General features: G+C 42.0%; 2 protein-coding genes across 2 annotated transcripts in view; one reads left to right on the top strand and one right to left on the bottom strand.

Moving 5' to 3' along the window:
* Positions 1-456: 456 nt before the first annotated feature.
* fbxl9 (F-box and leucine rich repeat protein) lies at positions 457-10,186 on the top strand. The gene is made up of 12 exons (XM_079682018.1): positions 457-785; positions 1,629-1,730; positions 1,900-2,034; positions 3,084-3,263; positions 4,840-5,145; positions 5,294-5,510; positions 5,831-5,988; positions 6,089-6,304; positions 6,428-6,640; positions 6,718-6,935; positions 7,782-7,921; positions 8,494-10,186. The coding sequence occupies exons 1-12, from the start codon at positions 732-734 to the stop codon at positions 8,520-8,522; spliced, it is 1,968 nt and encodes a 655-aa protein (XP_079538144.1). The 5' UTR covers positions 457-731; the 3' UTR covers positions 8,523-10,186.
* Positions 10,111-11,426, bottom strand: part of elmo3 (engulfment and cell motility 3) — a 24,184-nt gene continuing 22,868 nt past the window's right edge. Inside the window, exon 21 of the mRNA XM_079682017.1 lies at positions 10,111-11,398. Coding sequence (XP_079538143.1) covers positions 11,186-11,398 — 213 coding nt within the window. The 3' untranslated portion in view covers positions 10,111-11,185. The remainder of the gene's footprint in view (positions 11,399-11,426) is intronic.

The following is an 11,426-nucleotide window of genomic DNA, read 5'->3' as shown; positions in this document are numbered from 1 at the left end:
TTTAACTTTAATTCCACAACATTTAGTTTATAACTAGCTGCTTGACATGTTTAATTATTAATACAAAGCTATATCTATATATTCATTATGAGGAGGCAACTTTTACTTACCGTTTGCCTACTTAAAATCGTGTAGTATAATTGTATGTTCATACTTTTGAATGCAGGAAAACATTTTCTACACTGTGGAAGTACTGCTTTCACTTTAGTAAACATGTTAGTACTTCTCCCACCCTTGTAATTTGTGTATGTATATTATTAATTGATTTGCAATGATGTGCCATTAAACGGTTTCAGAACGACCACAGTGGAAACTCCAGTGCCATTTATCTAGGTCAAAACATACTGACTAACTGACTTTATGGAGGTGAAAAGGTCAGCTAAAGGAGAGCTAAACTCATTATACCCACAAGGCCCCGCCCCCTCTGACGTCAGTGTTTTCCCTCGCTCAGCTGATCCCAGTCAGACCGCCTACGGAAATGTTGTACAGTGCAGGATAAAGTAGCTTAGTGACATGCCAGCATGCAACACATACCTCTGTTGGCTTCCATTGATCTGGTAATATTACTGCTCAGTTTCCGGATACATTTAACGGTTTATAATATACGCATGAGCTATTAGCATAAACGCTAGCATTGGTAATTACTTTTGCAGCTAGCTAGCATCAGTGAGAGCCAACTGAGCCCCTCGTGATGGTGCGGACTTGTTTATACTAACAGAGGAGAAGCTGAGATGGAAGACTGCAATGGGGAGGACATTATAGCAACACCTGAGCTACCTCTGGAGGTGAGTTCATGTACTAGTAGACATAAATAAGAAGATGCAACAGACTCTTCTGTTTATTTAAACATTCATAACAGTTTATGCTAGGCTGAATCTCAGAATAAAAAAAGGTTTTAATGTATGAATTATTATATTTTACTTCATTTAAGAACTGGGGTTCAAGGAATATATCACGAAAATATCTCAAAAAAGAAAATGTCATTATTTTGTATTGTCAATCTGTAATATACAAATACATAAATGTAATAATGAAGGAAGTCTGTATGCTTTTAACAGGTTTTATATAATGTAACTGTCTGTCACGTTTGTCTATTGTTTTCTGAAGTATGAAAATACAATGAAGAAAAAGGAAGTCCCAATGGCCCCTCCAAGGGATACGGGTTAAAATGCTGATTTAAAAGGCTAAAATGATCATACACTTCTAGAATTTTAATATAATATAGTTATGACTCTCATGTCCCTATAAAGAACATACATGTGAAATATCTGCTATGTTGAAATGACAGAAAATGTGCTTTGCTGGCTCCCAACAAGCCAAGGTTTACATTTTCACAGAACCTCACTCAAACAGGCTGTATGCATGGGGTTTTGTAATAAAGGCCTCAGTGCCCTGTCCCTGGCAGAGGCCATAAGTCAATTCCCGGGTCTCAGTAGAGCAGAAGTCCTTTGCTGGTGGATTAGGACGTGTTATGACATTGCTATTCTTGTCAAATGACATTATGTCATTCAGTCATGCAATATGCTGTCTTTTGAGGGAATACATACTGTCGGGTGACCCTGGGGTGGATTTCCTCTTCCAGCATTAACACATTTGAATGTAATCTAACGTTGTATTCCTGTCCTCAGATCATAGTTTACATCCAGAGCTTTCTTCACGCTTCAGACAGGAAGGATGCCTCGCTGGTCTGCCGCAGCTGGTACTACGCCAGTCAAGACTTCCACTTTCAGGTAATTAGCTTCAGGGAATAAAGTGTGATGAATCGGTATTGTACATTCTTAAAAAACAGGGTGTTAACTATTTGAAAAGTGACTGTAGAAGGATCTGCATGACTCATGAGTGTGTAAAGCTTTGGGGCAAAGTAAACTCCATGCCTCTTCTCTGTTTCTCTCTGTGCAGAAGAACCTCACCTTCAGCTTCCCGGCTTCAGCCTCGTCCCTGGAGCTGATCAAGGGTCTGGGCAGGAAGTCCCGCTGCAGTCTGATTATCAAACAGCTCGATGGGTTCAGCATGTCCAGGTCACTGCTCCAGGAGGTACAGTATGCTCACATGATTAAAAAAGTCTTTACTCGTTAGTATGTGTGCAGGTGTTAACTGAAGAACACCTGCAGCTTCCGTATTAACCGAAAATAAGTCGCTCTTAATGGTCAAGAGAAAATGTCCCCCGAATCCAAAAAGTGGAAGTTCCTTAACCTGCATACTTTCTAATACTTAGCAGGAAGCAATGTATCTGGTTGTATAGAAGTCTATGAGAGAATGACCCTTCTTCTAGCTTCCTTTATTGACTCGGTAACATTTTGATGGCTTCAATTGTTAGTTTCAAGTGTTCTTTATTACATCCTGATGACCATTAATAAATTAAGGTCCCATTTGCAGTAAAGTAGATTTTTTTTGGCATTCAGTTTTTACTTTACTCTATCCTCTTGTCACATTTGTAGTTGAAAATAGACAAGATGACCACGGGCCAAGATGCGTTACTGGAGGGTTCAAAATGACCCAACAATTGGGTGGAGTCACTGTGACTAAGGCCAAAGGAGAATAATTGGGAGCAGATTTGGATGGATGAAATATATAATTGCTGAGTATTTCTAATAGGATGTGTTAAGACAAGTCATCCTTCTCTACTAAAACAGTAGCTTTTGTTTTGGGAACTTTATTGCTGTTGTCATGTGAACCCTGATAGCACTAGCGTTGTATTTTCACTTAAAATGATCACACGATTTGTCGTAGGTCCAGACATTTTCCCTACCTCGAGGGCTTATGTGAGAGCCATTTAAAAAAAGACTGAGCAAACCAAAGTTGTTTGGATTGTATTCATCCTGCACATCATCTGGCTAAAAATGCTCAAAGGCTCACATTGCAGTCAGCCAGAAATATGATTTTAAACCTGCTTTATCTTGAGTGTTTGCATTGTATCACTCTAATCATTTTGATTACCCATCAAACTCCCATAAAAAGGTCCTATCCAGCAGATAGTAAATTCAACTCTGTTCTCTTGCCACGCTTGTCTCTTCGTTCCAAAGCCCCAACCTGTTTCTTTTTTCTTTCTTATGTGATTGTCTTTGCCTTTCCCCCCCCTTCAGGTGGGTTTGTGTTTGGGCTCTAAGCTGGAGAGCTTGGCCCTGCCCGGCAGCAGTATAACAGAGGCCTCTCTGCTGAGCCTCCTCCCCCGCCTCACCTCCCTCCGCAGGCTGGACCTCAGGGGTCTGGACAGCCTCTTCATGTCTGGGGCTTTCCTCTCCAGAGAGGAGCACAGACACCAGGTATTATATACTCTATTCTCTAAATGTGGCATTCTTTTTTTCTGTAAAATGTGTCTGTGCTTTGGCCTATATTTGATAAAACAGCTAAAGAGAAATGAAGGAAGACAGAAGGAAATTAAATGTGGCTAAGGGCTGTGGGTTGGATTCGAACCCTGTCCGTTTGCCTTTTTTTTAGGGGGACCCAAACGTATACAGCAACAGTAAGGCTTTAATGAAGTAATGATGCATTAGTTTAAAGTCAAGCTAATCAAATATGTAAGAAGAAGCCTCGCCCCGCCGCCTCTCGCTGCCATATCGCCTTTGATTCGACCCGTATCGAGGGGGAAGAAGGAAGAGATAAACTATTGGGTTGTACCACTTTATTTAGAGTTGATATCAGAGTTGAGCTTATGTTTCGATGCTGATTATTTAACATATTATTTTGCAGTCTGGTCTCAAGAATGTCCATGATCTAGTATTGATTGCTTTATTAAGAATAATTCAGTAACTAATATTTCCTCATTTGTTATTTTCTTACACATCCCTTGGCAAATATTCAGGACTTCATGTCAGTTGCCACCCGCAGTTGTGTTGTTTTCACATCTTTCTGCTGCACAATCTTGACCAAGCATCTCTTTATGTTATTACATTGCTTAGTTTTAGTGCTACATTGCCCAGCTTTACTTACTTACTGGTTAATTAAATGGAATGGTTATTTACTGCAGAATGTAGGTCACTATCCAGCCCCCATGAAACTACACTGTGTAGAGGAAGTGTGGCAGCACCATCTGGCATGCAGTGTTAGTCAGTTAACCAACCTATTTACTGTACATGGAAGAAGAAAGTTTACCAATAGAAGAAAAGCCCTGTGGTGTGAAGATGAAAATGACATGTAAATATTGCAGCCAATTTGGAATCTGCACTGACTGAACCCTCTGTAGCAAAGATACAGCAGCTAGCCACTGCTAGCCTTAGCTAAACCTTAATCTAATCACATTAATAAAAACAAATATTTTGAATAACCAACATCTTGGTATCTCAGTGTTTTATTCCACATAGCTAAATAAGACACATGCTAAATGTTGTCATGGTGAAGATAAATCCCCAACCTAGCTTCTGCTAAAGCTAGCTTAGCTAAATTACAGCTACTGCCATGTTAGCTTTTTAATCTAGTGGAATTACTGACATGTTTTTGTGGTTAAGCTACTTTAAATCACATGTTTAAGTATACTAAATTATAAACTAATACAATTATATTATGTTTAATAACAAATAGCAAATAAAGTAATTTATTTTGTATAAAATATGTGAGTCAGCAAACTAAACCTTTTTTGTGGATTTTTTTCTGCTCTCTGTCTTTGAAGCAGTATTAGGTTTTGATTTCTCCTACATTTTGGCCTGTGTAGCTCTGCTAGTGTTAGTCTCTCTGTAGAGAGTAGTGCGCTGAGGAATAAGAACATCTGCAGTGATTATAATTGCAATCAGGGTGACTAACAGATGGGTGTTTCCCCTCAGTAAAAGTTGATAAATGTAACCTTTCATTACTAATTGTAAACGTAGTAAGGCTTTCAGGTCAAACTCCATCTTGTTGTTCCAGGTGAGGTCAGCTCTGTCTGGTCTGGAGGAGCTGGACCTGTCCGACCTGCGCTACCTCTCCGACCTCACCTTCAACCGGCTCACCAGCTGTACCCCTGGCCTACGCCGCCTCTCGCTGGCCGGCTGCCATATCGCCTTTGAGTTCGACCCGTATCAAGGGTGCCCAGCAGGGGCTGTTAAGGATTCGTCAGCACTGCTGTCACTGAGGAACTTGAAGAGGTTGGTAACGGAGCAGAGATGGACTCTCGTAGCTTTGGACCTCAGCAGAACCTCCATCACACCCGATTCACTACGCACTGTTGCACAGGTGGGATTACCTCCAGGCCCTGCTGCAGCTTCTCTATTACTTGAGTGGTCCTTACATTCTTTGACAATAAAACGTTTTAACAGCTTCGCCTCATAGATAACACCTTTTTGTAATAATTTTTTAACACTTTATATTCCTTCTGTTTCAGGTTCCAGATTTGGTCTTAGAGGAACTGCGTCTGCACGGCTGTAAGGAGCTGACTGATTACTCAATGGAAGTTCTGGTGAAGCACCAGCCGAGCCTCCAGAGGCTGGACATCAGTGCCTGCACGGAGCTGACCAGCAGGTCTGTGGACGCCGTAGCTCAGGGCCTGAAGGCACTGACACAGCTCTCTCTGTCCCGCGACTGGAGGATCACTGAAAAAGGTGTAAATTATGTATTTTTTACCAGGAATAAACTCACTAATAGTCAAGGAAGAAAATATTCTTACATATTAACAGAAAAATACAAATACGTTTACGTTCCTTTCTGTTAACAACAATTAAATTGATTTGTTATTTCAATGTAAAAATGTATGATAAGTATTTATAAGACTAAATAAGTCCGTATTTGCTGAGTTAGGTGTGAAAATATGGTTGCTCTACAAACTGTTTTCCCCTCAGCTAAGCCTCCATGCACATCAACTACCCTAGAATTTCGTCTGTTGGAAAATCTTTTACAAAGAGATAATTTTGTGTCGGCACAGGCCTCGCTGAATTACTGTCAGTGTCCTCCCTGAGGAGTCTGGACCTGTCTGAGTGTCTGCACGTCAGCGGGACAGAGATAGTGAAAGGCCTGACAGGATGCACCACTGCCCGAGCACAGCTGGACACACTGAGCCTCAAGAGCTGCACCTACATACGGGTCAGTCAGTGGGCAGTGACAGCATGAGGCTGTATTTCTCTGTGTTTTAACATGTAAGTCTGTCATTTACAAATAATGTTATCTCTGTCTCTGTCTTCAGGATTTTGCAGTTTTCTCTCTCACACAGCTTCTGGGGAATACCCTCCGTGAGCTGGACTTGACATTGTGTGTTAATGTGACTGACCTGTCTGTGCGAGCTATAGCCACTTACCTGCAGGGGCTGGTGGTTCTGCGGCTGGGCTTGTGTAAAGAAATCACAGATTGGGGTCTGCTGGGGATGGTGGAAGCAACCAAATGTGAGCCTGACCAGGAGACGGTAAGAAGTACATGTTAGAAAATTGTGGGTTTATATACGGTTAGCTTCTCCAAAATGTCTCAATCATTAAATTACACTTTACATTTTCCAAACTATGCCTTTTTAATTGTTTTTTCTCAACAGGCAGAAAAGGGTCCGAGATTCACCCGGACTTTCGGCAACATGGGTTTCTTCCAGCCTCCGCGTTTACCCTTTGAGGAGAAACCCAAGCTGGTGACGCAGAATGACCTGCAGCAGTTCAAGCAGCAAGCTGGAGCGTCTCTGTTAGCTCTGAACAGGTTGCAGGAGCTGGACCTCTCCGCCTGCCCCAAGCTCACCGACAGCAGCATCACCCAGGTGGGGGGCGGAGGAGAGCCAAAGGTTTTAGTTTGGTGCAGGAATGCAGGAGATAATACTGTCTCTCCTCTCCTCAGGTGCTGCGTTACCCAGACCTGCGTCGCCTGTCGCTCTCCATGCTGCCGGAGATCACGGACGCCAGCTTGGCCTCGGTGGCCTGCCACTGCCGCAGCCTCACCAGCCTGGCCCTGAGCCACTGCCCTGGCATCAGCGACCGCGGAGTGGCTCAAGCTGCACCGTACCTCCACCGGCTGCAGCACCTCTACCTCTCCGGCTGCAGCAACATCACTGACAGGTGAGCGGCACCAAACTCTATGTGTGTCTGTTTCCCCTTAAATAATAAGACAGTCCAATTGCAATACCAATGATGTGCAATATGTGCAATATATATACATATGCCGTTAATAACTGTGCAATATGTACCTGACTGGTATATCTCAGAACTAATACTGGATGTGTACTTTGCAAATTGTGTAATCTTTATTTTGTATCTTTAATATTTTTTAATGCATGCTCCTTGGATAATATTAAGCTTCCTTTGGCTCTTTTCTTGATGCAAATGTCCCCTCTGTGGGACGATTAAAGGTATTCTGATTCTCCATCCATCCATCCATCTTCTCCCGCTTATCCGTGGTCGGGTCGCGGAGGTAGCAGTTCCAGTATTCTGATTCTCATTCCATCCTCATGTTGAAAACAGATATTTTTCCTTTTACCTGTAGTTCTGTTTATCAAATGATATACGTATGTATTCTAGGTTTCAGAGTGTTCTGGGTGCATTTACTCACATGTCAATGTTGTCTTCTTCAGCTGAGCTTTAACGTTAGCTGTCTAAATAGATGCACGCTTCCTGATGGTGATACAGTTTGGTTAGTAGAGAGAAAATAGTTCCTAAATGAAACTGCTCACAACAACGTATGTGGGTTATTTTGAGTAACCGGGTCATGGTTTCTGAAAAAAACACCCCAAAACGTTTTGGCGCTTTGAGAACCACACGCAAGGGCCATCTAGTTCCATTATATTGAAGAGAAGTTAGACAAACATCCGATGTCTCTATCTTGATTGATAAACCAGGCTTTAGTGAAGATATGAAGTTTGTATTTTGAAGGATTGCTTCCTGATCTCTTGACCTTTGCTCCTGCAGGTCTCTGTTCCTCCTGCTGCAGCACTGTGACCGTCTGCAAACACTCGACATCTCAAGGTGCAAAAACATCTCCCCAACAACGGTGGACCTCCTTCAATCCAGGCTGCCCTTCTTGGAGAATGTCCACCACAAATTCATAGGTGGGGCTGATATATCCCTTACATTCTGACTGACTGAATGTCCTGGAAGACCACTTGTCTTTTTTCAGAGACAAAAACCTGCTGACCAAAGACTGCTCCATGAGTTTTGCACATTTGAGCAATTTGCACAAGAGCTGTGTGTGTGTGTGTGTGTGTGTGTGTGTGTGTGTGTGTGTGTGTGTGTGTGTGTGTGTGTGTGTGTGTGTGTGTGTGTGTGTGTGTGTGTGTGTGTGTGTGTGTGTGTGTGTGTGTGTGTGTGTGTGTGTGTGTGTGTGTGTGTGTGTGTGTGTGTGTGTGTGTGTGTGTGTGTGTGTGTGTGTGTGTGTGTGTGTGTGTGTGTGTCTTCAGTGTGAGAGAGGTACCTCTAATGTGGAAATACTAACATTTGTTGCTCTGCGTGGCGTCAAAAAGAACTAGACACGGTGGAGAAAACTGACTGAAAACATACTTCCCTCTACATGGATCTGTTAAAACCAAGAGAAACCCTGTAGACTGAGACGCAGCTGCCACAGTTTGAAGGAAATATGCTCACAATAAATCATATTTTGCTTTTTGTTTTAATTGTCTTGCAGAAACAAGGTCCTGTTATCGTAAAAAGTAACTCAGAAAGACTTGCATAGCTGAAGGTAAGGTAGGAACAAATATATAAAAGCTATCCCATAAGAAATCATTTTGTTGAGATTTAAAGCACATTTTTTATATAAAAATGTAATTTATATATTTCATATTTTAAATTCTTACACTTTACATTGCTCCTTTTGCTTAACATGAGCACATTTATGTTGTTTTGAGCAGCTGAAGAAGGTATTTTTAAAGCTCACACTGTAAGGTGTTTTTCATTTTCTTGATCATTTATTTATAACAAAACAGGAGAATAATTCTTTCTTAAAATAACGTATCTGTGTTGCTAAAGTAGGAGGAAAGATTGATATGAAGTGAAATAGGTGTCCTTAAATATTTTCAACTTTTAGACCAGAATTAAGGCCAATAACTTATTTAGGATGGTCTCTTCTGAAATGGCTTTCCTTAAAGGTCCCATGTCATGGTCATTTCTACTGATCATAATTCCATTGTTGAGGTCTACTAGAATAGATTCACGTTGTTCAATGTTCCAAACTCACATTGGTTTCTCATACAGCATCTCTGTATAGTATGTGTATTCACTCTCTGTCCTACACAGCTTGTTGGAGTTCCTCCCCCCCCCTCCCTCTGTGCTCTGATGTGTGTTTGTGTCACAATGGCGTTTGTTAGCAACCAGAATATGCCACCAGTAATGACAAAGCTGCGTGGGGTCTGGGGGCCGTGTTGGTGGGACGTTGCGGGGCTCGCTGCTCTGCCTTTTGAGGCTCGAGGAGCGGCCAGTGTGAGCTGGATTACTGGTGTTGTTTCCTGATTGCTGCGTGGGGTCTGCGAGACACCGCGGAATTCAGCCTGAAAACAAACACAGACACACACTCACAGCCAGGCGGAGCCGCGGCTGTGAAAAGGTGTGTGTGTGTGTGTGTGTGTGTGTGTGTGTGTGTGTGTGTGTGTGTGTGTGTGTGTGTGTGTGTGTGTGTGTGTGTGTGTGTGTGTGTGTGTGTGTGTGTGTGTGTGTGTGTGTGTGTGTGTGTGTGTGTGTGTGTGTGTGTGTGTGTGTGTGTGTGTGTGTGTGTGTGTGTGTGTGTGTGTGTGTGTGTGTGTGTGTGTGTAGCTGGAATTGGTCCATTTGGACCTGGGTGTGGTCACTTTACTATACTCAGGAAGCAAACAATGGAAAAAGAGAAATCTCCAACGAGGCGTTCTGGGGCAGCACAGACAGAGTTTTACTCCCTACAGGGTGTACTTTGAGGGTTTTGACTCTGCACACCGTTTACATGCATAAAAAGCAACATAACACACAAGGGGACGGGTAATAACCGGAAAAGCATGACATGGGACCTTTAACATGTCAGCAGTGCTTACAGCCTCCATATAAAATAAAGTTAAATGTATTAAGGTTACTCTGACAACTGCCCGTTTATCTGAGGTAATAAGCATGAAGTCTTTATTATTTTCTAATGAAAATCTGGACATTAACTGTGATAACTGGATACTAAAAGCTTACCAGCAGTTCATCCCTTTATAGTGTGCTATGTTGTATAATGTTGTACTGTTGTAACACTGTCTGCTGCACTATGCCCGAGGAGGAATTATAGACTGTAAAGATGAGAAATAAACATTTTTTTAATAAACTATCAGCATAGTAGTCAACTGTTGGCTATTATGCGATGACTAAAACACAAACACATGCTTGTTTTATTTTCATAAATCAAACTGTTTATTTCAAAGTGTGTGATTCAAAGTGGATATTTGTTACAGAGTGCCAGTTTGCACTGCAGAGGAAAAGTGATGGTGCGAAACAAACAAACAAACCTGTGTCAGTTATTGAGAAGCCACTGAGTGTTGCTGAGTCAGAGTGCAGCACATTGTGATAGGCATGTCGCCTCCATCATATTAGTACCTTTTATAAAATCTTTCCATTTCAGGATCTGATCCAACATTTAAAAAAAATCCTACACAGGAACACTTATTGTATTCTGTATCATACAGATATAGTTTGATAAGCTTTGTGTCTCTCTTTGTAAAACTTGATATGTTAAGTCAGCATGGTACCTAAGGCAGATCTGCATCACTATAACACATCTAATAAAAGTCGTACAGATCATCTCGGATCCACAGCTTCTGGGAACCGTACCAAAACCCATTTAAGCAACACATTGTCCCACACCTACACATACTGTACTTGTCTTTCTTATGTTGGAAATGAGTAATGTATACCACATCGTGAAAAAGCACTGTCCAAATTCCTGCTCATTCAAAAACATGAGCACAGCCAGCATTTAGAGACACAGCGTCTATCGTCTCGACCAATAAAAACCACCCTCGCACACAGGAGCATTCCATGTACCATACATCGTTTAAGATATATTTAGAGATATAAAATGATAACAAAACTAAATCATAGTACCATTAATTGAGTGGCTGAAGAAGAAGGATTTCATTTTTCTGAGGAAATATGTTGAATTAATGCAAATACAGTCAATAGGCAAAAGGTAGCAGTTAACACAGGTTTTCTTCACTTGGATGCAGAAGACCACATAAACCTAATGTTATAAATCTGTGTAATAGGAATAAGTGCACGGATGCACAGGTCGGTTCTCACCAAACACACACTTCTTATTTCAGACACACACACACACATATACAGTATATATATATATTTACACATTCACACATCCTGCTCTACTGCTCCGTCTGGCTGAAGTCGTAGCAGAAGTTGTAGTTGCTGGGCGGTTTGGGGATGACGGGCGCACAGTCGGGGATGGGAACGTTCTCCAGGTCCAGGAGGCGGAGCTTGATCTCCATGGAGAGCAGGATCTCCAGCTCGCTGCGCGTGGACTCGCTGCTCATCTCCCGGCCCAGGAGCACGCTCAGCCCATCTGTCCACAGGCAGAACTGAGAGGACGCCAGGGAGGTTTAATAT

This window comes from Notothenia rossii (assembly GCF_949606895.1).
Source record: "Notothenia rossii genome assembly, chromosome: 5".
In the NCBI taxonomy this organism is placed as follows: domain Eukaryota; kingdom Metazoa; phylum Chordata; class Actinopteri; order Perciformes; family Nototheniidae; genus Notothenia; species Notothenia rossii.
Note: the sequence above shows the minus strand (reverse complement) of the source record. Positions and strands in the feature narration are given on the sequence as shown.

Bases quoted from the DNA above. Each gene is read 5' to 3' on its own strand.
- fbxl9 (XM_079682018.1), top strand. From the start codon at position 732: ATGGAAGACTGCAATGGGGAGGACATTATAGCAACACCTGAGCTACCT. The intron at 1,731-1,899 runs GTAATTAGCTTC...CTCTCTGTGCAG, and splicing joins GTCAAGACTTCCACTTTCAG to AAGAACCTCACCTTCAGCTT. The intron at 2,035-3,083 runs GTACAGTATGCT...CCCCCCCTTCAG, and splicing joins CCAGGTCACTGCTCCAGGAG to GTGGGTTTGTGTTTGGGCTC.